This window comes from Tenrec ecaudatus, chromosome 3 (assembly GCF_050624435.1).
Source record: "Tenrec ecaudatus isolate mTenEca1 chromosome 3, mTenEca1.hap1, whole genome shotgun sequence".
Classification (NCBI taxonomy): Eukaryota; Metazoa; Chordata; class Mammalia; order Afrosoricida; family Tenrecidae; genus Tenrec; species Tenrec ecaudatus.
Window position 1 is genome coordinate 90,553,677 of NC_134532.1, and position 23,308 is coordinate 90,576,984.

At 40.0% G+C, this 23,308-nt stretch overlaps 1 protein-coding gene across 1 annotated transcript in view; it reads right to left on the reverse strand.

The window, feature by feature from the left end:
• INTU (inturned planar cell polarity protein) overlaps positions 1–23,308 on the reverse strand; it is a 114,681-nt gene that overhangs the window by 85,628 nt on the left and 5,745 nt on the right. Inside the window, exon 2 of the mRNA XM_075543831.1 lies at positions 6,519–7,060. Within this exon, the coding sequence (XP_075399946.1) occupies positions 6,519–7,060 (542 nt within the window). The remainder of the gene's footprint in view (positions 1–6,518; positions 7,061–23,308) is intronic.

Consider the following 23,308-nt stretch of genomic DNA (forward strand, 5'->3'; position numbering starts at 1 on the left):
TTGCACTTACACAGTACCTTGGGTAGAACTGACATCTTTACTGTATTGAGTCTGCCAATCCACAAGCATGGGATATTCTTCCATTGAGGTCACTCTTGATTTCTTGAAGTAGTGTTTTATTATTTTCCTCATACAAATCTTTTGTTTTTTTACTCAGGTATATCCTTAGGTATTTCACTTTGTGCTTGGCTATTATAAAGGGTACTACCTTTTTAATCATCTCTTCTGTGATCTAGTCTGATGTGTAAGCAGTCCAATAGACTTCTGTTTGTTGGTTTTGTATCCTGCCACTCTGCCATTTTCCTCTACTGTTTCCAACACTCTGCTTGTGGAGTTTAAGGGATCTTCAATAAATAGAATCATATCGTCTGCGAATAATGATAATTTCGCCTCTTCCTTCCCCAGCTGAATACCTTTAATATCTTTCCTTTGTCTTATATTGTTAGCAAGGACCTCCAGTAGGATGTTAAATAGGAGTGGTGATAAGGGACATCCTTGTCTGGTCACCTTTTTCAGTGGAATTGTTTTAGTCCATTCTCTGTTAACTACCGTGTTAGCTGTTGATTTTTTCATATATGGATTGTATAATATGAAGGGAATTTTCTTCTATTCCTATCTTAAGTGTCTTAAACAGGAAAGCGTGTCGGATGTTGTCGAATGCTTTTTCCGCATCTATTGATATTATCAAGTGGTTCTTATAATTTTTCCAGCCAATGTGGTGAATAATGCTGATAGTCTTTTGTATGTTGAACCATCCCTGCATCCCTAGTATGAATCCGACTTGGTCATGTTGAATTATTTTTTTAATATGCTTTTGTAGTCTATTGGTCAGTATTTTGTTAAAGATTTTTGCATCGATGTTCATTAGGGATATTGGTCTATATTTCTCGACTCTTGTGGCTTCGTTGCCCATTTTAGGTATCAAAGTTATACTAGCTTCATAGAAAGAGTTTGGGAATTTTCCGTCTTTTTCTACATTCTGGAAGAGTTTGTATAGGATTGGTGCCAGTTCTTCACTGAATGCTTAGTAGAGATCTCCTGTGAAGCTATCTCGCTTGGGGGATTTTTTGGTTGGTAATCCCTTGATTATGTTTTCTATTTCTTCCATTGCGATGGGTCTGTTGAGGTTCTTGACATCCATCTGGGAATAGTCTAGGGAGGGATTGTGTTTCCAAATATTTGTCCATGTCTTCCAAATTGTTGAATTCGTTAGAATATAAACATTCATGGTACCATGTAATTATCTTTTTGATTTCCTTAGGGTCCATTGTAATGTCCCGTTTCATCCCTCATCCTTGCAAATGTCGCTTGTTCCTTCCTTTCTTTGGTTAGGTTTGCCAGTGGTTTATTAATTCTTTCAAAGAACAAACTTTTAGCGCCATTAATTTTTTCCATCGTTTTCTTGTTTTCCCTCTCCTGTGTCTCGGCTCTGATTTTCATTATGTCTATTCTCTTGCTATTGGTAGGGTTGTTCTTTTGACTCTGCTCTAATTGGTGTAAGTTTTGTGTCAGCATATTATCCACGAGTCTCCCTTCTTTTTTAATGATAGCATTTATTGCTATCAGCCTTCCTCTGATAAATGCCTTTGCTATATCCCACATGTTTTGGTACATCGTTCTCATTGGTTGCTAGAAACTTCCTGATTTCATCTCTGATCTGGGTCAATACTTACTCCTTTGCTATAGGAAATATTTCATCCTCCAACTGTTTGCCCTTATTTTCTTCACTGTCCTTCTGTTAATTCCAGCTCTATGGCGCAATGATAGGAGATGTCTGTATAAACTCTATGTGCTTGAATTTACTCAAGTTCGACTTGTGTCCCAGCATGTGGTCTGCTTTCGAATATGTGTCATGTAAGCTTGAAAAGGATGTGAATTTTTTGCATGCGTGTCGAAAGCTCTGAAAATATCTATCAAGTCGTCCAATTGTACTATTTAGACCTGTAGTCTCCTTGTTGAATTTGTTTCCCAGTGATCTGTCTTTTTCAAAGAGTGGTGTATTAAAGTCACCAGGTATAATTGTTGAGCCTGTGATCTCTTTTTTCATCTTTTGGAGTGTTTGATTTACGAAGTTCGCAGGTCTCTCGTTAGGTGCATATATGTTTATTATGCTAACTGGTTCTTGGCCTATTGCTCCCTTGAGCATAATATAGTGCCCCTCCTTGTCTCTTTCTTGTATGGCCTGTATCTTAAGGTCACTTTGGTAAGATATTAAGATCGCTACCCCTGCTTTTTTGCAGTACCATTTGCTTGGTATATTTTTCTCGAGCCTTAAATTCTCAACTTGTTTTTGTAAGCTTGATATGAGTCTCCTGGAGGCAGCAAATTGATGGGTTATGTTTCCTGAGCCAGTCTGTTAGCCTCTTCCTTTTAATACCTGAGTTCAGACCATTGATATTCAGTGTTGTTATATCCATCTGTGAGCTCTTTGAAGTCATCTTATACCTTTTGTGTTGGATATTTCCCCATCTATTTATCTTATCCATTTGTTTTTTGTGTGTGGTTTATGTTTGCCTTCTTTCCACTATTCAGCTGATGTTTCCTCTGTCACCCTATAGGTGGAGTTGTTCTATGTAACGGTATCACCACTGGTCCTGATGGGAACGTCTGTCCTGGATTTCCTGTGTTTTCAGCTCCTATTTGTACCAGTGTATACTCTCTGGTCTAGCCGGATTTGTAAGGTAGAATTGGAATCAGGATAGTGGTGGTTACGGGAATGGGGTGTGTGTGTGTGTGTAAGTATTTTAAAAAAATCATTTTATTGAGGGTTTGTAAAACTATCACAATCCATGTGTCAAGCACATCTATAAATATATGGCCATTATCATTTAAAAAACATTTCTACTTGAACCCTTTGTATAAACTCATTCACCCCCCCTCTACCCTCCCTCCCTCCCTCATGAACCCTTGATAATTTATTTAACAAATTTTTCATGTCTTACATTCACTGATGTCCCTTCACCCACTTTTCTGTTGTCTGTCCCCCTGTGAGAGGCTTATATTTATATCATTGTGATCAGCTGGTATGTTTCTTCTATGTGGGCTTTTTTGCTTCTCAGCTGGATAGCTGCTGTTTCTCTTCAAGCCTTTAAGACCCTAATTGATATCTCTTTTGATAGCTGGCCACCATCAGTTGTCTTTATCACTTTTGCTTATGAACCCATTTCTTCTTCAGTGATAATGTCAGGGAAGGTGAGCATCACGGAATGCTGGGTTATTAGAACAAAGTGTTCTTTTGTTGAGGGAGTACTTGAGTAGAGGCCCAGTGTCTGTCTGCTACCTTAATAACATATAAGGACATAGATTTCCCTATTGTCATATATAAATAATATTTCCAAATGTACATGCCTTAGTTAGACCTGTATAAATGTCCTTTGCCTCTAGTTCTCCCTCTATTTCCTTTTATTTTCCTCTTGTCCCACATTGCCCTTGATTAAGGCCCACCAAGCACTCTATGCCCTCCTCGCCATAGAATTTAGATCACTTGTTGTTCCTTTGTCCTTGGGTTGGCTGACACTCCCTTTCTTTCCCCCTACGTCCCCCTCTTCCATTTGCCCAGAACCATAGGTCCCACTGTTTTCTCCTCAGTATTGTTTATTCCAACTATCTTATCTAGACAGACATGCTAAGACAATACTAAGCACAAAAACAAGACAGTGCAAAACAACAAAAGAAAACAAAACAACAACAAAAGAGAACTAAAAAAGAAAACCCTATAAATAGTTTCAGATCTGTTTTTTGACCTTTATGACTTATTTTCTGGTTAAGCCTAATGGGGTGCCACGCCCTAGTCCCAAAGTCTACTTTTGGCATTCCCTGGGGAATTCATTGCTTTGCTCTCCTTACTGCTCTGTTGCATGCCCTTAGTACTGCACTTGGAATCACTGATTCTTACACGGAAGAATCAAATTAATAATAAAGAGGCAAAGTTTTACCACAGTATTTAAATTAATATTGGAATACAAAATTAAATAATTGAGCAAAATCTCATCAATTTTCAGCATGTACTTAACCAACAAATATGTATGAAATTATTTATGCAAAAGGTTGTTTACTGATTTTATATGCAAAATGCATATAGAAATAGGAAATTATATTTGAAACAAAATTACTACATGTAAATGTTAGACAGACAAAATATACACATAAAAAATGTTGCCTTTGGTTGTATAGATTTTTTTTTAACTGATGTTTTCTACACAGTTTGAGTCGATTCCAATGCAGAGTTACCCTGCAGGATAAAAACAGAACTGCTCCTGTCGTTTTCTGAGGTTGTAAATCTTCACGGGAGCAGAGGCCTCTTTTTAATTCTGAGGACAGGCTGAAGAATTTGAACTGCTGACTTTATCGTTAACAGCTCAACGCATAATCAACTCTGCTACCAGGATAAACAACCTGCAATATTCAGATGACACAGCCTTTCTTGGTGAAAGCAGAGAGGACTTGAAGCACAGCCTCCAGAATGGCTTATATCTCAAAATTAAGACAAAAATCCCAACAAATGGACAAATAAACAGCAACGTGATAGAGACGATGAAAGTCATCAAGGATTTCGGTTTGGGGGGTTCATAATCAACATGCATGAAAGCAGCGATCAAGAAATCCAATGAACCTCTTGAAAGTGCTAACGAGCACACATGTCACTTTGAGGACTAAGGTGTACCTGACTCAAGCCACGGTAGTTTCGATGACCTGTCAGGCCTGTGAAAGCTGGACTGAGTACGGAAGATAAGAGAAGAACTGATGCATTTGAATTGTGGCGCTGGTGAAGAATACTGAAAGTGCATGGGCTATTAGAAAAGAAACGAAACTGGAGAGAGGACAGGCAGAACGCTCCTGAGAAGCGAGGGTGGTGAAACGTCATGTCTTAAACACTGACATGTTGTCAGGAGAGATTCGTCCATAGAAAATGATATCATACTTGGTAAAATACAGGATCCATGACAAAGAAGACGATTGACAACCAAAGCTGCAACAACAGGCCCAAACTTCCCAACTGTGAGGATGGCGCAGGATCTGGCATGGTCTGTTTTACATAGGGTCAGCATGAGTCAGAAATGACTCAACAGTACCTAACCACGTTTCCCTGAAACACAGGTTCTTCAACATATACCATGACAAAATGGTGATTTGGGCAGATCATGTTTCTTTTCACCATTTTTTTTTTTTTTAGTTTGAGGAGGAACAAAAGGAAGTCTGAAGAGTCAAGAGCTGGACTTTAGGAAGCATGGGCTGAGGGTCTCAATGAAGGGCTCACAGGACGGCCCTTGCTGCCTTCATAGAATGAGCAGGTGCAGTGTCATGACGGAAAAAAATTTCCAGCACAACTTTCCTATCAAAACTATTACCCCTGTAGAACTTAATGCAAAACAAAGCAAAAACAGTTGTCAGACACTTGAGTCTGGCCTCTCCTCCTTGAGTTTAACAAGTCTTTCTTGGAGGCTGAACCGCAACATGCTCCTTAGAGTAAGGAGGGGAAACCTCATCTCATATACTCTGGATATGTCACTACGAAAGACAAGCATGTCGTCAGCAGTGTACAGTGCCATTCTTGGTATGGAAGAGGGTCATCGAAAATGAGGGAGAGCCTGGACAAGATGGACTGACACAGTGGCTGCAACAACGGGCTCAAACATAGCAACAATTGTGAGGCTGGAGCAGGACTAGACTGCTGCGTTCTGTTGTGTGCGGGGTTATGAGCCAGAACCTAACAATAGTAATTCTCGTACTCCCAGAACTTATCAAATGTTAAAAATATATATTTATCAAGCAAATAACAACATGAAATTTAGACTTTATGAAATATTGTAAAGTACTTCTTAAGTATCTATAATAGTTCCTTTTCTAAGTTTTGCAATCTGGGACAATTTTTTTTTTTTTTTACAATCTGGGACAATTTTAAGAAGCTTTTTGACTTGTTCATAACTTTTAAGTATCATTAGTCTTATGCTCTCCCATTTGACTGATTTATCTGTAACTGCGCAATAAGATTGTAGACCAACTTAGTCAACAGCTTATAAGCACCCTTAAAAGGAAATTTATGTGCAACACCACTATCGCGAAATATGCGAAATGAAACTGTTTAAACTACTCAAGTAACTTAGCACACTCAGGGCAAACATGTAATTTTAAAGTATTTTTATTCATAAATTATATATTTTTGTATCATGTTATTGGACATGGGCCATTCAAACCTAAATTATCACTGTAAAATAAACTATTTTCAATTTCTTGTTGGCAAACATAACCAATACCAAAAAATATATAATTCAAAACTGGAAAGCTACTCCCTGGCCTGGCCAAGGCGCACACATATTCAGCACATTATATGTCATTTTAGATTACTTTGCTTTGCAGTAGTCCATCCTCAATAATTTATCTACTGCCCCAGGTATCATCAATTAATTTTTAACCTGTTCAGACTGTATGTAATTTTGTTTTTAATCACATACCTGCCAATGATTATCATTTTTATTTATTTCTGAAAAAAAGGACAGATGATCACAGGCACCACTTACCAATTAATATCTGACCACTCTTCATAGCAGATCCACCAGGAAGCAGCCCATGAACTACAATCCTCTCTCCACTTCTCTGTTGCCCAGTTCTTCTCCAGCTCCACTTGGTCTGATGGATAATCCCAACCAGCACTTCCAAAAGCTTGAGCTGCTCTTTGGCTTTGGTAACAGTTAATTTTTTGGGGTTTATATAAACATTCACGTCTTTGTATCGCTGCTGGACAATGACTCCTGTTTTCTGATTCGACTGGTGCTTTAGAATGGACACAGGCCCACTGTCCTGGCTGCCTTTTTTATTGTAGTGCTTAGGTAAGAGTCTTTTACCTTTTAGGATTTTGGTAAACCGCTTGAGTTTGGGTTCATGTTTTTTCCTGTCTTTGTAATCCTCCTCTTCAATGATAATCTCATTTTCACTGAACCTAACACGATTCACAGTAGTAGGCACTTCAGGAAGGAGGCTTTCTTCTTCATCTTCACTCAGTTCCAAATAAAACAGCTCTCCATTTTTCTGCACACTGTTCAGCCATTCAGGCTTAAGATCACTACAAAAGAGAGAGGGACAAAAAGGAAAAATCTAAATGGTAAACCAAGAAAAGCAAATGAGTAATGTCTTGGTGAGGGGTGGGGGTCGGGGTGAATAGTGAGTTAGGAGGGAAAAAAGTTCTTTGAGTATTTCAAAGGCCCTTTACTATTTTTTATTATGAACATCAGCACAATTTCCTATAGCAGGTCATTTGTAGAGTCTTGGAGAAGAGTTTGGGGAAAGGGGATGAAAAAGGTAAAATGACAGAAATGAAACAAGAGAGTTGACTTCCTTAGAGAATCCGGTTTTCTTGCAGTTGTTAATTCAGCCACTTTGGATTTAGTATTCACTGTAGGTAATTTTATTGGGTGATAATTTAAATTAGCAGTTTACATGATACAATTATAATCACAGATGCCATTTAGAAACTATTTATGAAAACACCCTAGAAATTATTCAGCAAGGCTATACTGTTGAAATAAAAGGCCAGGCCTAACCAGCATCAATACATTAAAAAAAATAAATTAAAAATTTCAAAATAGGAATATGTGTTTCAACATGAACTATAATTCTTGCTGAAAATAACCAGTCTACCATTACAGCTAATAATGATCACTTCTAAAATCTGTAATTTCAGTAAAACTTTTGATGACTAATGGCAGTAGGAAAAGCAAGCCACATATTACATAACCCGCCATGTGCTTGCAAAGACCGCTTTACTGGGAAGAAGTAGGCCACTGGAAAAACGAATGAATAAAACGATGGTCATGAAAACAGTCAAAATGGTAAAGAACCAAAATTCTCACCTACTGGTAACACACCTAATCATATCTGTGCCCCCGCTCGTTGTTATAGTTTACCTTCCAAACATCTCTTCTTAAAGTACATGTGGTCACAGGAGAAAAACGAACATCTAGGCAGAGTCGTTTAGAAACATGAGCTATAATATCCTGGAGTGAAAGGGTATCATTTGTTCTCTAATCATTTAATCAGAGAGAAGGCATTTATTTTCAGTGGTACTTAGTCACTTTTTAAAAGTCAAATGTCTCTTATTAAACACTGTGGAAACTAGTCCCCGTAATGTACTGTTTTATTACTCAGCTATGAACCTAACCACAGCCCTGATCAGAGGCAGGTACTTGAAAAAAGAATTTTCACTGAATGCTTTTTTAAAATTAAAAAAAAAAGAAATAACTAGTCCCAAATATTAAAGCTCATATTTCTTTGGCACTTATTGGTCCCTGGCGCCTAGCTTAATTGTAGGTACTGAACATCACTTACTGCAGGTCCTTACTCATCTATCTATCAATCGTTTTGATGACACATCTGTAACAGTAATAATATTGAAAAACTGCAGCTCTATTCTGAATTCAGATGGACTCTAAATAACTGTGTTCTCCATCACAATTTAGATAGCAATGTATCATAATTTACAACACCCAAACCAAACAAACTCACTGCAATGTACTGATTCGGACTCACAGCTACCCCATAGGGCAAGGGTAAACTGTCTGGGTGGGTTTCTGAGATTACAACTCTTTATGGGAGTAGAAAGCCTTCTTTCTCCTGCAGGGCAGCTGGTGGTTTCAAATAGTTGATCTTGGGGTTAGCAGCCCAATACACAACCTACTATGCCACCGAGGCGCCTATAATTTACCATGGCACAATGTAAATATAATAAAAATTATAGATACTATTAATTACTTATCAAAATATAGAGAAATTTAAAAACGGAATGACTTCTTGACCCAACCTGAAATTCTTCTGGGCGCGAGTATTTCTTGCTAGTTCCATGACAAATATCTCTTCCCTGGCCTTTTAAATATTCCCGGTGGTCTTTTCTTTCCTACTTACTGTTTGTATTTTTATCTTTGTATGATTATTATTTTGTGTGTACCACTTTATTGTGCTTCTGTTTTCTATTGTTTCTTTGGGTGTTCCAGTTTATGACGCACAGGAGTAGAGGCATAGAGATAACTGATGCATGGGTTTACAGGGGAGGACGGGGGCAAAGCACACAACGTATGAGGGAAGGCGCACTAGAACTGATGGTGATTACATGACTTACACAACTCGTTTAAAAAGTCATTGAACCATGGTGGGGGACGAAAGTGTTCTAAAACTGATTGTGGTAATGACTGTACAACTCAGATTCTTGATATGACTGAACTACTAAATTGTGTAATATGTGGATCAAATGCCACTAAAACTGTGTTTTTGTTTTTAAAACGGAATGAAGATTCTCTTTCATTGCCTTATCTTACTCACCCTTGCAATCTTGTACATTATTTGGATCAAAGATATGGGGCCCCAAAGAAACATTTTTTCTATTCTACTAAATAGAACTGCTCAGTCCTGTATCATCCGTCCTATTGTTCCTATGCGCGAGTCCACTGCAGCGGCCACTGTCAATCCAGAACCGCGGTGCACAGAGTAGCTATGGGCCAGCACCCACTCGATGGCACTGAACAACAACCAAATTTAGTGGTGGCTCAACTTAACCTTTGACATTTGACTGTGAAACCACTTTTTTGGGTTCCGATTCAGAGATCCGGGATGGTGGGAGCTGATGGCAGTAGCACAAACTGTACAGTCAATAAGTAGTGCCAGATCCTGGGCTTAGTGCCAAAATGCCACGATGAAATGTCCATTTTTGCCTCTGTCTAGAAGGGATAAGATGCTAAGAATTCATGACACTGCACACAGTGAGTGTAAGTGATATATAAGAGTCATCTCACTTAGCCTGTAGCTAAGAGTGAGGACAGGGCAGACTTTCTGGGAGCAGAGACCTCAGAAATGAGTTTTACGTATCTACCCAACTACGTATCAATGAGGGGATTCCATAAAGTTCCTGAAAAAATTCCATTCCTTTAATTTCTTTCTTGTATATTTACACACTTACTTTTAAATGAAGGAAGTGTTGAAGGACATGAAGTTGAGAGGAACTGAAGGGAATTGGAAAAGAAAATTTCAAGCAGAAGCAATTGCAAGCAAAAGCCTCGAAGGGACACTATCTACAGCTAATTTGGAGGACAACATGGTGGTCTGCAATCGCCAGAGTGTACCATGTGATCAGAATGACAGAAGCAGTGAAGGCCTGATTTTTCCAGACCTTTTGGACCATCACAAGGGATACAGATTTCTTGGTGTACATAATAGGGCATTGATGATGTGTGTAATGTAGAGGTTTGTATGTCTGGTATCCCTGGACAGACCTACTCCAGTAAGTGAAAAATAGATTTGAAATAGGTAAGATTCAAGACAGCAGGACCAGTTAGGACTCTAGGCAAGGATGGTAATAGACTAAACCAAGGTAATGATAAAAGAGAAAGTAGCAAACACAACACTTGAGAAATGCTTGAAAATCAGCAGGACTTTAAAACTGATTAGATAAGAATATTAGAGAGAAAAAGGAATTAATTTGAATGGGATTTCTAGTTGATAACTAAATGTAATTCATTTTATTATGTATATACATTCAGAGACTCATATACATGGGAGTGTTATACAATTGGGCTTCAAAGAATTTATGGACAAATGTAATGAAAAATAAGAGTTCTACAAACTTTTTGATGTCCCCCTCATATAACTGAAGCACTGAGATTTGATTCTACAAGATAAAGGCTTTCAAACCATGAGTCCTAACTCACCAACATGCAGCCTGAAGATGAGTTATTGAAATTAAACAATAAGCTTGGCGTGATAGCTAAGGTTGTGTCAACTTGGCTGAGCCAGGTTTGGCAGTTAACAATCTATGATGTGACCAAACATAATGTAATACAATATCCTCACCCAGGTCGGAATCTGAAGCAATTAATTGAAAGGAAGTTTCCTTGGGAGTGTGGCCAGTTTCCAATATAAATAGACACTGTAGGAAGTCTTGCTTGCTTTTTACCAGATGTGTATCCTTCATCTGGCTCTGTCCTCTGGTTCACTGAATTTAAGCCAATGGCCTGCCACATGGCCTGTTCACCAGGGAGCTGTCAATACTTTGCCAACTTAGTATTCATTTGCCACTCTAGCCATAGCTTTAGTGGGAAGGTCATGACCTGAAATTGATAAGGAGTTTATAGATTTAGCAGCTTGCCCCATGGAGAGACTGGCAGACAGAAAGAAGACGGAAAATAAGCAGCAGTAAGAGGGCCAGAGACTGTTGTGTTGCACCTCCTTAGTGTTTTGCCTTGGTGTGGCGGGATCAGATCAGGTGCAATTCCCACACTGTGTCTCCGGTGTTGTCCCTGTAGGACTATGGGTCAATGAGGGGCATCATGTCCCATAGTGGGGCTGGCCATGTGGTCCTCTCTGCGGACTGGCTGCTTTAATTGTGAACATCATCCTCATGGCCTGGTGGGCCAGAATGTGCTCCACTCTCTCCTCTTCTCCATTCATCTGGTCCCATGTGCTCCGATCAGATATGTCCCTCTCCCAGAGCTGCAGAATCAATGTCATTCTTTGAAATAAGTTCTTCTTGGGGAAGGGGCAGGTGTCTACTTAGTAGTTGGGATTGGGGCCGGACCCCCAGACCTCTCTACTGGTTCCTGACTCCACACCGGCATGTTGCATTCACATCTTGGAGCACCAGGTTGAAGAGCAAGGGCATGGAGCGGCGAGGTCCCCAGGGAATGCTGAAGGTGGACTTTGGGGTCAGGGTGTTGTGCCCCAACAGACTGGACTGGAAAACACTCCTAAAGGCCAACAAAGAATCCTTGAACTAACTACAAGTTTTTCTTTCTTGTTGTGTGTTTTTTTTATCGGTTTGTTGTTGTTGTTTTGTTGTATATTATTGCTTGATTTTGCTCTGTATTGTTTTTGTGCATGTTATTATCTCTGCAGGTCTGTCTAAATAAGATAAGCTGGATGAACAATCTGGAGGAGAAAACAATGGGACTGACAGTTCCGGAGGGACATGGGAGAGGGGGAGGGAAAGGTAGTGGTGTTAACAAACCCAGGGACAAGGGAACAAGTGACCCAAATCAGTGGTGAGGAGGGTGGGAGAGGCCTGGTAGGGCATGATCAAGAGTAATGTAACCAAGAGGAATTGCTGAAACACTGGCAGGGAATGAGCTGATGGTGAGACAGGAGGAAGGTCAAAGGAAATAGAGGAAAAAGCTGGGAGGCAAAGGGCATTTATAGAGGTCTAGATAAAGAAATGTACATATGTAAACATATTTATATATTAGGATAGGGAAATAGATCTATGTGCATATATTTATAAGTTTAGTATTAAGGTATCAGAAGGACATTGGGTCTCGACTCAAGTACTCCCTCAAGGCAAGAATACTTTCTTCTATTAAGTTGGAATTCTATGATGCTCACCTTCTCGACACAACCACTGAAGATAAAGCAGGTGCATAAGCAAATGTGGTGAAGAAATCTGATGGTGCCCGGCTATCAAAAGTTATACCATCTGGGGTCTTAAAGGCTTGAAGTTAAACAAGCGGCCTTCTAGCTCAGAAGCAACAAAGCCCGCATGGAAGAAGCACACCAGCCTGTGCAATCACGAGGTGTCAAAGGGATCAAGTATCAGGCATCATCAGAACAAAAAATCTTATCATAGTGAAGGGGGGGGTGCAGAGTGGAGACCCAAAGCCCATTTGTAGGCCACTGGACACCCCCTTACAGAAGGGTCTCAGGGAGGAGATGAGCCCGTCAGGGTGCGATGTAGCAATGATGAAAAATGCAACTTTCCTCTAGTTCCTAAATGCTTTCTCCACACACCCCCCTTCATGATCCCAATTCTACCTTGTAAATTTGGCTAGACCAGAGGATGTACACTGGAACAGTTAGGAACTGGAAACAAAGGGAATCCAGGGCGGATGATACCTTCAGGACCAGCGGTGTGAGTGGCGATACTGGGAAGGTAGAGGGAGGGTGGGTTAGGAAGGGGGAACCAATTACAAGGATCTGCATGTGACCTCCTCCCTGGGGGACGGACAACAGAAAAATGGGTGATGGGAGACGTCGGACAGGGCAAGATATGTCAAAATAATAACATAAATTATCAAGGGTTCATGAGGGAGTAGGGAGCAGGGAGGGAGGGGAAAAATGAGGAGCTGATGCCAGGGGTTTACATGGAGAGCAAATGTTTTGAGAATGATGAGGGCAATGAATGTACAAATGTGCTTGACACAATTGATGTATGTATGGATTGTTATAAGAGTTGTATGAGCCCCTAATAAAGTGATTAAAAAACATTTCTAAAAAAAGCTCAGAGACAGGGCAAAGTACCTCCTAGAAGTTGCAGCACTAAACAAGAGGTGTCATACCGAAAACAGCGAGAGGCATGGCAGGGACTCAGCAGCAGAGACAGGTGCAACAGGCCTCAAAGGAACCCAGCAACAGAGCCAAGAAGAGCTTGTTCTGGGTGAAGGAACTGGGTGATGCAGGCAAAGTAGCCCCACTGTGTTAGAGAGAACGACATGGCTGAGAGAAACTCACAGGAGCTAAGAGAGCTATCTTACACTGAAGGGAGACTATGCATGCTTCCTAATCTTGAGTTGTACCCGGCTCCTTAATAAAGCACTTATGAGTAAGTATCGTCTGTCATTTCGACATGCTCAATCCAATGGATTAGCAAATCCAAAAGAGGAGGGAAGACTAGTGTTAGAATTCGCATGGCGTTATGTCTAACAGCTATCTTTTAGGAGTCAGCTTTAGGCTGATCCTGGTCATTCTCTCTCCAGAAGTAAGACAGGCTTTGATGGCACGGACAACATTGCTTCTACTCATTGTTGTACACCAGCACAACATAGAGATAGGATTTAACCTGGATAGAAGCCAAATAATAAACTAGAAAAACACTTTATGATAGAGCACGACAGACAGGCGAGCCAGGATTCTCTCATGATCTAGCAGAGTGCGGTCAACTCCATGAAGAAATCTTCGGTGCCACAGCCAAGCAGTTAATCTGGTCACAATCTTGATATGGGGGGAGGTTTCATTCTGGTATGGCCCATTCTGAGTACAGACTGAGAGTGTGTGGAAGCTAGCTGACTTCTAACTGCTGGATTTGGATCCTGCATCTGGTTCGTCAACCTCTTGTTTGTCAACCTCTTGATGACTCCTGCCAATCCCAGGAGTCATCGGCAGACTACTGACCTTGGATTCATTCAGCTGGTCTCAGGTTTATTCAGTTCGGCACCCATTAACCCTGTGGTCTTTCTGCTTCATCTTCCTGCTTCCTACTTGTCAGCCCCAGCTGCTACACTAGTCAGGAGAAGCCTTCAGCTTACATCTGTACCCATGGAATTGAACCAGACTAGATTGAACCACTTTTACTGCCGTGTCCACCATTGCTTGATATCTTTCTATATACATATAACAACCATGGGTCTTGCTTCTCTAGAAAAGCCAGCCTAACAAAGGGCTTTATTGTGTTTTAAAGATGCCAGCTAGAACAGAGATCTAATCAACAGCTGAAACACAAGTGCCAAAATTTAGGAGTAAACGTGCTTAGAGGAGTAGAATAAAGCAATGAAGTTGACTCACTGCCATCAAGTCCTACAGGACAGACTATATGGGACAGGATAGAACTGTTCCTGTAGGGTTTCTCACTCTAAATCTTTCCAAGAACAAATAGCTTTAATCTTCACCCCCAGAGGGGATGGTGGGTATGAAATTCTAATCTTACAGTTAACAGTCCAATCTTTCACTGTACTCCCAGAGCTTCTTAATTAAAAACAAAAAACCTCGCTGCCATCAAATCAATTCAGATTCATAATGACCTTATATGGGTTTTTTTGAGACCGTAAATCCTTATGAGAGCAGACAGTCTCATTTCCCCCAGTGGTGGATTTGAACTACTGATCTTGAGGTTAGCAGTCCACTACTTATTCCTAAGAAGGTTCCAGAAAGGTTCTTAGGAAAGAAGACACTTAAATGGGACCTTGAAAAGTTTGGGTAAGTAGAAATAGAAAGGACGTGTTTCCAAAAGAGTAAACCAAGATGAGATATCGGTATGAGAGTACATATTAAACACTAGGTAGCTATTGCAGAGTAATAGGAATATTGTTTCTGGGTGCTGTCGATTTGGTCTGGCCTATAAAATGTGGTACAAGGGCCCCATATAATTTCCTAGGCTACAATTTCTGTAAAAGCAGGTTGCTCAATCTTCTCTCCCACAGACAGCAATGACGCACTTATCACCGTGCCATCAAGGTCCTCAGTAGAATAAAAGTGGCTTAAAAAGAAGTAGGTCATCAACAACGAAAGCAGAGAGCTTAGGAATAGATCTAAAAGAGCGATCAAAGTTATCCCAAGGAATCTGATATTTATTCTGTAAGGAATAGGAAGTCACCAAGCTTTTGAAAACAAACAAGAAATAAAGCGTAGCAGATGGATAAATAACAGGCCCCTTCAATATGCTGCTTACAAGAAACACACAGTAGATACAAAGACAAAAATAAACTAAAAATCAAAGAATATAAAAGATATATAACTAACAGCAACCAGTGGCTGCAGCAACGGGCTCAAACATAACGACAATTGTGGGGATGGTGCAGGACTGGGCAGCGTTTCTTTCTGTTACACATAGGGCCACGATGATTTGGAACTGACTTGACGGTACTTAACAACAATAATAGCAACCATGAAGAAAGAGTAGGCGTGGCAATATTAATGTCTGATGGAATAGTCGTTAAGGCAAAATCTAGCTCTGAAAGAGACAAAGAAGGATTTTATATAATGATTAAAGGTATAACTGAACAAAAGGACATATACTTAATAAATATCTATACAGGAGCCCTGCTGGCATAGTGGATATGCATTGGGTTGCTAATTGCAAGGTCAGCAGTTTGAAATCACCAGCTGTTCCACAGAGAAAGATGGGGTTTCTACTCCCATAAAGGGTTATAGTCCTGTCAAGGCACAGGCCAAGGTATGGAACAGCCTTGCTATCAAACATAGATCATTGTATCCTGATTATGCTGGATCAAAACTTGATACTTGGTCAGTTGACCTCCCTCTAGACCCAACCTGCATTTGTTCTAGGTGTAAAATTCTCTTATTTGTTCCATGACAAAAATTCCTTCCCTGGCTTTTAAAATATTGATGGAAATCTTTTCTTTCTTGTTCACTGTTGGTATGTTTATATTACTATTGCTTTATTCTTACCACTTCATTTCGTTTACACTCATTGTTTATGTTGGGTTTACCAGTTTGTGAAGCAAAGAAGTGGATGCATAGAGGTAATAACTAATGCAAGGTTTGTAGGGGACGTGGGGGGTGGTGAGAAGGGGAGGGTGAAGGAATTTCGGGAACAATGAAGGTGGAAGGAGGAGGGTGTACTAGAACTAAATCTAATTACACAATTAATTTTAGAGGTGATTTAATCATTGGGGAAGGGGATAAAAATGTTCTGAAATTGACTGTGATAGTGACTATACAATTCTCCTCGCCATGACTGAATGATTGAATTATATGATACTTGAATTATGTGCCAATAAAACTTGAAAGAAAAAAAACAGAGTCACAGTCTTGGAAACCCATGGGACAGTTCCTCACTGTCCTCTAAGATGCTACAAATTGGCATCAAGTCCATGGCAGTTAGTAGCACCTAATGACAGAACATCTAAATGCAAAATCAAACTCGTACAGAACTGAGAGAAACAGACAACTCTATGATAATACCAGGAATCTTTAATAGGCCACTTTCAATAAAGGATAGAAAGTATAGGGAAAAAAATCAACAAAGACATAAAACGAAACAACAAAATCAGTCATCTCGATCTCACAGGCATATAGCAAATACTCTAATATTAATACAGTGTACATTCTTTTCCAGGGCACACAGAACATTATCCAGAATAGACCATATAAATAGGTCACAAAATACACCTCAATAAATTAAAAATATCTAAATACAATTTAAATAATCTAAATCTAAATTGTTATATTTAGATATTTTAAATGTACTGAGCTGCATTTTAGGACCTATTATATGGTCTACTTTGGACAACATACAAATGGAGCCCTCGTGGTATAGTGGTTGGGCTTTGATCCACAAGGTCAACAGTTCAAAACCACCAGCTGCTCCATGGGAGAAAGACTGGGCTTTCTACAAACTCCCGTAAACAGTCAGTCTTGGCAACCCACAGAGGGTCATTCTGAGTCAGCACTGACTCAGTGGTAGTGAGAAATACAATAAGTTTCTTCTCATATCGAAATATCAAACTGGAAGCCAGCAATAGGAAGACCAAGGGAAAATTCATTTTACAGAAACTGAATTACACCATGCTTAAAGATACTTGGTAACAGAAGATATTTTAAAAATTAAATATAAAAATTCCTTGAATCAAACAACGAAAACACAACATATAAAAACCTTTGGAACACAGAAAGCACAGTACTCAGAAGGCAATTTATAAAAATAAACAAACACCAAAAAAGGGAAAAAAACATAATCAACACTTTAACTCAACATCTTCAACAATTAGAAAAAGAACAACAAAAGAAGCTTACAAGGTACAGGAAACAAAAGGATCAGATTATGAAGAACTGTACTCCAACCAATTTGAAATCTTAGGTAGTTATGAGGATGGTGCGGGACCAGGTGGTGTTTCAGTCTGCTGTACGTATGGTTGCTGTATGTCAGAACCGACTGGATGGCACAGAACAGTAAGAAGAAATGGCCAAATCTCTAGAAACACGTGACTCGCCTAAATAACATGGACTAAAGGAGGAAATCTGAACCGACCTATCACTAAAAAAGAAATTGATGAGGTCATTAAAAACTCATAACATAAAAAGGTCTAGGCCTAGATGGTTCACTGGTGAATGCCACCAAATATAGAGAAGAGGTAATATCAAATGTAGCCAAACCATTCCAGAGTACAGGAAAGGATGGAAAGCTTTCCAATTCATTTTATGAAGCAAGCAAAACCCTGATACCAAAATCAGGCAGAGACATCACTAAACAACAACACTACACGTCAGTATACCTCATGAACACGGATGCGAAAATTCTCAACACAATTGGAGTCACCAGACACCAACCATATATACATTAGAAAAACAATGCAATTCATCACATAAATTCAGGGAAAGGATGACATGATTATATCAATTTATGCAGAAAGAGCATTGAAAAAATCCAACACCCACTGCTGTTAAAAATACTCAACAAAATAGGAAAAGAAGGGAAATTTCTAAACATAATAAAGGGCATTCTATAAAATCAATGGCCCAAACTCCCCTCAATGAAGAACTGAACGTATAGCCAGTACAAATAGGAACCAAACAATGATGTCCTTGATTATCCTGCCTATTCAATATTGTGCTGGGGTTTTAGTTACATGTAAAGGGAAATTAAAGACATCCAAAATGGCAAAAGCATGTAAAATTTGCAAATAAAACAATCATCAATATAGAAGATACCAAAAGACTCAACAAGAACATTTTTGGAATTGAGAGATTCAACCGAGTGGCAGCGCACAAGGTTAACAAACAAAACTCAGTCTTACTCACTTATCTCAACAAAGAGAACTCTGAAATTAGGAATATAATACCACAGGAAAAACATAGCCAAAGAAACAAGGTGTGTCAGTCTGGGTACTTTAGAGAAACAAATCCACAGAAACTCATGTATGGGAGAGTTTTATATAAAGGTTAAGTGCACATCCAGAAAACATCCCAACCCAGTACTGTCCATGCTCATAAGTCCAACAGTAACCCATTCACCCATATGTCTAACACCAACCCACAAAGTCCTCCTCCATCTCACAAAACAGACACAATGATGCCGACTGCAGGAGGAAAGCTGAGTCAGTGAATGTGTAAACATCTTAGCGCTGGCAAGGCTCTCCACACGGGTGCTCCAGCACCTAGGGCTGTATCAGGTTAGGTCCATGCAGCTTCTCCTCAGGGATGTCCTGCAGGAAGTGAGCCTTGCCAGCTAAAGCAGGGAACAAGCTAAGGCAGCTGCACCCAGGTCCGACCATCAGAAAGCAAGAGACCCGAAAACTAAAAAGGTGAGGCTCACAGAGCCTTTATCCCTCTGCCCTTCAATTAACCCCACATGGGTTTATCGGCCAGACTGGCACAATAAACTAACTACCTTAATCCACCCCTTGCCAACCTGGCACCTGTACATAATTCTTTAGCTTTATGATTGCAATTAAGTAACACCTACACCTATGCCATATTTTTACTCTTAGAACCCAAATCAAACTTAGTGCCATTGAGCTGATTTTGATGCATATCTATTTATTAGGAGGAAATAAAACTGCCCTAAAAATTAAAAAAATTCCTATAATCCTGTTAATATGTTCCCCCACCTATGAACATTTGTAAGCCAACCACTTCATGCCTTTATCCCCCCACCCCCCAAATTTTGAGTATACAATTTATATACTGCCCACTTACATCAACCCAGTTCTCTGAGAAGACAATCATATTTTCAACATGAAGAGTCTTCATTCCAGTTGGAACTTTGTGAAGTCTGCATCCATAAGCAAAGTCAAATCCGGACAGGCCATCCATAAAGTCAGCAACAATATGCACCAGTTCACAGGCTCAAAAATCTCCATCTGGTTGGGTTCTGGCCAACTCAATGTGTGCTGCCTCACTCGGCCTCCACAGGGTGCCCATTGGTCTACTTGCCTTTAGACTATGGGCTCTCACCAATACTCAACAAGCCTAGCCCCCTAGTGCTAGGTCATGAACTTTAGACCAGTCAACTCTCTCGCATCTTCTCTTTTTCCTGTAAACCAAGTCCACAGGTGTCAGTGGCCAAACTCAACCCATCTCTTTATTGCTGCATTTCTCCCACTTCCATTCAACAAGTAGATCCAGGTGGCCACCTAGCAAGTATTTCAGCTGCTCACAGGCTCCCTTTAACATTCAGTCCCAGAGAGGAGTTTTCTTCATGGTTCCAGAGTTTTTCCAGCTTTTGACAAAGACTACTGGTTCCTGAGTACTCCAAAGCAGTAGGTGGGGTATATTGTTCTTTGCATAGCTTTCTTTGCAAAAGTGGCCTAAACCCATCTAAAGATCAAATTTTAATGGCCAACAGCAGGTGGGCTTACAAACTTTCTATTTTTTATACTTCCCATTATTTTCCCCAGAAAACAACCAAGTAAACAGTGTGAGTTTATCTGGCCTCTGGCTAGACAGAAGAAAAACTACCATGAGGGAGAGGTCAGACAGACATCTACTCTCCATTTTATGATTTGTTTCTCCAGTACCCCACTCCCAAGATAGCATAATGTGTTAGTCTGGGTACTAGAGAAACAAATCCACAGAAACTCATGTACAAGAGAGAGTTTTATATGAAGGCTAAGTGTGCATCAAGAACATATCCCAACCCAATGCTGCTTAACCCACAAGTCCAACATTAACCCATATTTCCAACACCAATCCACAAAGTCCTCCTCCATTTCTCAAAACAGACGCAATGATGCCGACTGCAGGAAGAAAGCTAAATCAGTAAATATGTAAGTATCTCAGCACTGGCAAGGGTCTCCACACAGGTGCTCCAGCACCCAGGGCTGCATCAGGGTAGGTCCATGTGGCTTCTCCTCAGGGATGTCTTTCAGGAAGTGAGCCTTGCCAGCTAAAGCAGGGAAATGGATAAAGCAGCTGCATCCTGGTCCGACCATCACAAAGCAAGAGACCCAAGAACCAGAAAGGCAGAGCTTATGGAGTCATTTATCCCTCCGCCCTTCGATTAACCCCACGTGTTTATGGGCCAGGTTGGCACAATAAATTAACTACCTCACAAAGAAAACGACAACATATTACCATAAGAAACCAAAAGAAATCTATATAAATGGCAACATATACTATGCTTATAGATCGGAAACAACATTGTGAGCTCAATACTATCCAAAGCACTCTGCTGTGATAATGCATTTCTGATCCAGATTCGAATATCGTTATTTAAAAGAAGGGGGAAAAATCACCACATTTATAAACAATAAGCAAAATACTACTAAAAAGGAGCAATCATTTCCAGATATCAAAACCTACTACACAGCCATAGTAGTCAAAACAGCCTGCTACTAGTAAAATGAAAACAAAACCAAACAAAACCCCACTGCCTTTGAGTTGACTGCAACTCAGAAATCCCATCCAGGGTTTCTGAGGCGGTAAATCTTTACAGGAATAGACAGCTTAATCTTTCTTCCAAGGAGCAGTTGATGGGTTTGAACCTCTGACCTTGAGGTTAGTTTGTTACCTGACAGTGACACCAGGACTGTTATTAATACTCATATGGGTGACGAAAGACAACAGGCAACCACATTTCTTCATTTGGGTGAGAAGGATTACAGTGGCCTTGCCCAGGCTAGGAAGGCTGTCTTTTCTCCTGATTCCACTGCTCATGGAATAACTACCAGATATCCAAGGGTGATGGGTGCAGGCTACCTAGTCAGCTAAAAATGACTTATGCCTGACACATTAAGGAGTAAAATGAGTCCTGGTAGAAAGGTAAGCATAAAAAAGCAAACATTTACAATAGTCACTGGACTTCTCAGGAAGGGGCCCTGATGGTGCTGTTGGGTGGACAGTGGACTGCTCACTGCCAGGGTGGAGGTTTGCACCCACCACTCCCTCCTGGGGAGAGAGATGAGGCTGTCTTGATTTTGAAAAGATTTAGTCTCCGAAATCCTATATAGGGTCATTATGAGTTGGAATCAACTTGATGGCAGTGAGTCTGGTGGGGACTTATTAGAATAAGTGGAATGTGAATGTTCTGATGTGCAAAGTTAAAAATATATATGTACATATTCCAACTCACAAAATACTATGAAGTAACAATATTTTCTATCCCAAGATCTTCAGATTGCTCATTTCTTACGAGCTGATGAGTCTACTTCTACGGGATGTAGAAGTCAATAAAATATATGTGATACATTAGACTCATGGGCTAATATCCTTATCCACTTGGCATTAAATGTTGAGTGGCTGATTGTTATATCTGAGAGACCCTAATCACCAACGGACTCAATCACCTGAAACATAATCCAGGCTAAAGGAAACAAAGAAACAACAAAAAGCATGGTGACATGCAAAGTTACAGGAGCCAGGGTCTGTTCAAATGGTACCAACATTCACATTTAAAATTTTTTTAAAACATCTACTAAATGGTATGCACTCTGCTAAACTTTCACTATATCTTTCAAATCTTCATAATTCTTAAAAACTTTTAATTGTGAATTAGGTGAAGGTTTACAGAGCAGATTGGTTTTACATCTAATGATTCATACACATTCTGATTCAACTCATCCATTGCAATTCCCTCAACATACTATCTATCGCTTATCCTACTTCCTCCTTGTGCTTTTTTCCATTAATCTTCATAACTTTTTGAAATGAGAATGATCACCTCCATCACATAAAAGAAATGGAAATAGATTTGGTATCTTTCTCTAAGACAGCGAGCAGGGTTTTAAGGTGGGTTTATCATAGTTTACAGAACACAGTAATTCGGTGAATCATATTGGTAAGTTTACTGCAATATAAACTTTCTGGAGTGGGCTTGAGAATTGCTGAGGTAGTTCGTTTATTGTGCCAACCTGGCCGATAAACACATGTGGGGTTAATTGAAGGGCAGAGGGATAAATGGCTCAGTGAGCTTCGCCTTCCTAGTTCTCAGGTCTCTTGCTTTCTGATGGTCGGACCAGGGTGTGGCCACCTTAGCCAGTTCCCTGATTTAGCTGGCAAGGCTCACTTCCTGCAAGATATCCCTAAAGAGAAGCCACATGAACCTACCCTGATGCAGCCCTGGGTGCTAGAGCACCCGTGTGGAGACCCCTGCCAGCGCTGAGATGTTTACACATTCAGACTCGGCCTTCCTCCTGCAGTCAGCATCATTGCGTCTGTTTTGTGAGATGGAGGACTTTGTGGATTGGTGTTGGACATATGGGTGAATGGGTTAATGTTGGACTTATGGGCTTGGGCAGAACTGGGTTGGGATGTTTTCTTGATGTGCACTTAACCTTTATATAAAACTCTCTTACACATGCGTTTCTGTGGATTTGTTTTCCTAAAGTACCCAGACTAACACAATAGAGCATGATGGGAACATGAAATTGACCAGTTTTAAGAAGTAATTAATTGATTCAATAGAATTAGGTATGCACTGTAGCAGATGGCAAAAGATACAAAATTAACTTAACGAGTGAATAGGATGTTTGAGGGAAGGAAGTCGATTCTTGAAGGGAGTAAGGACAAAGGCAAAGCAAGTCTAAAGGAAGGGTATTAGTAATATGATCAAGTCATCCATAAATACTGGTTTTAGTATTATGCACCCTCCTTACAAATGGGCTGG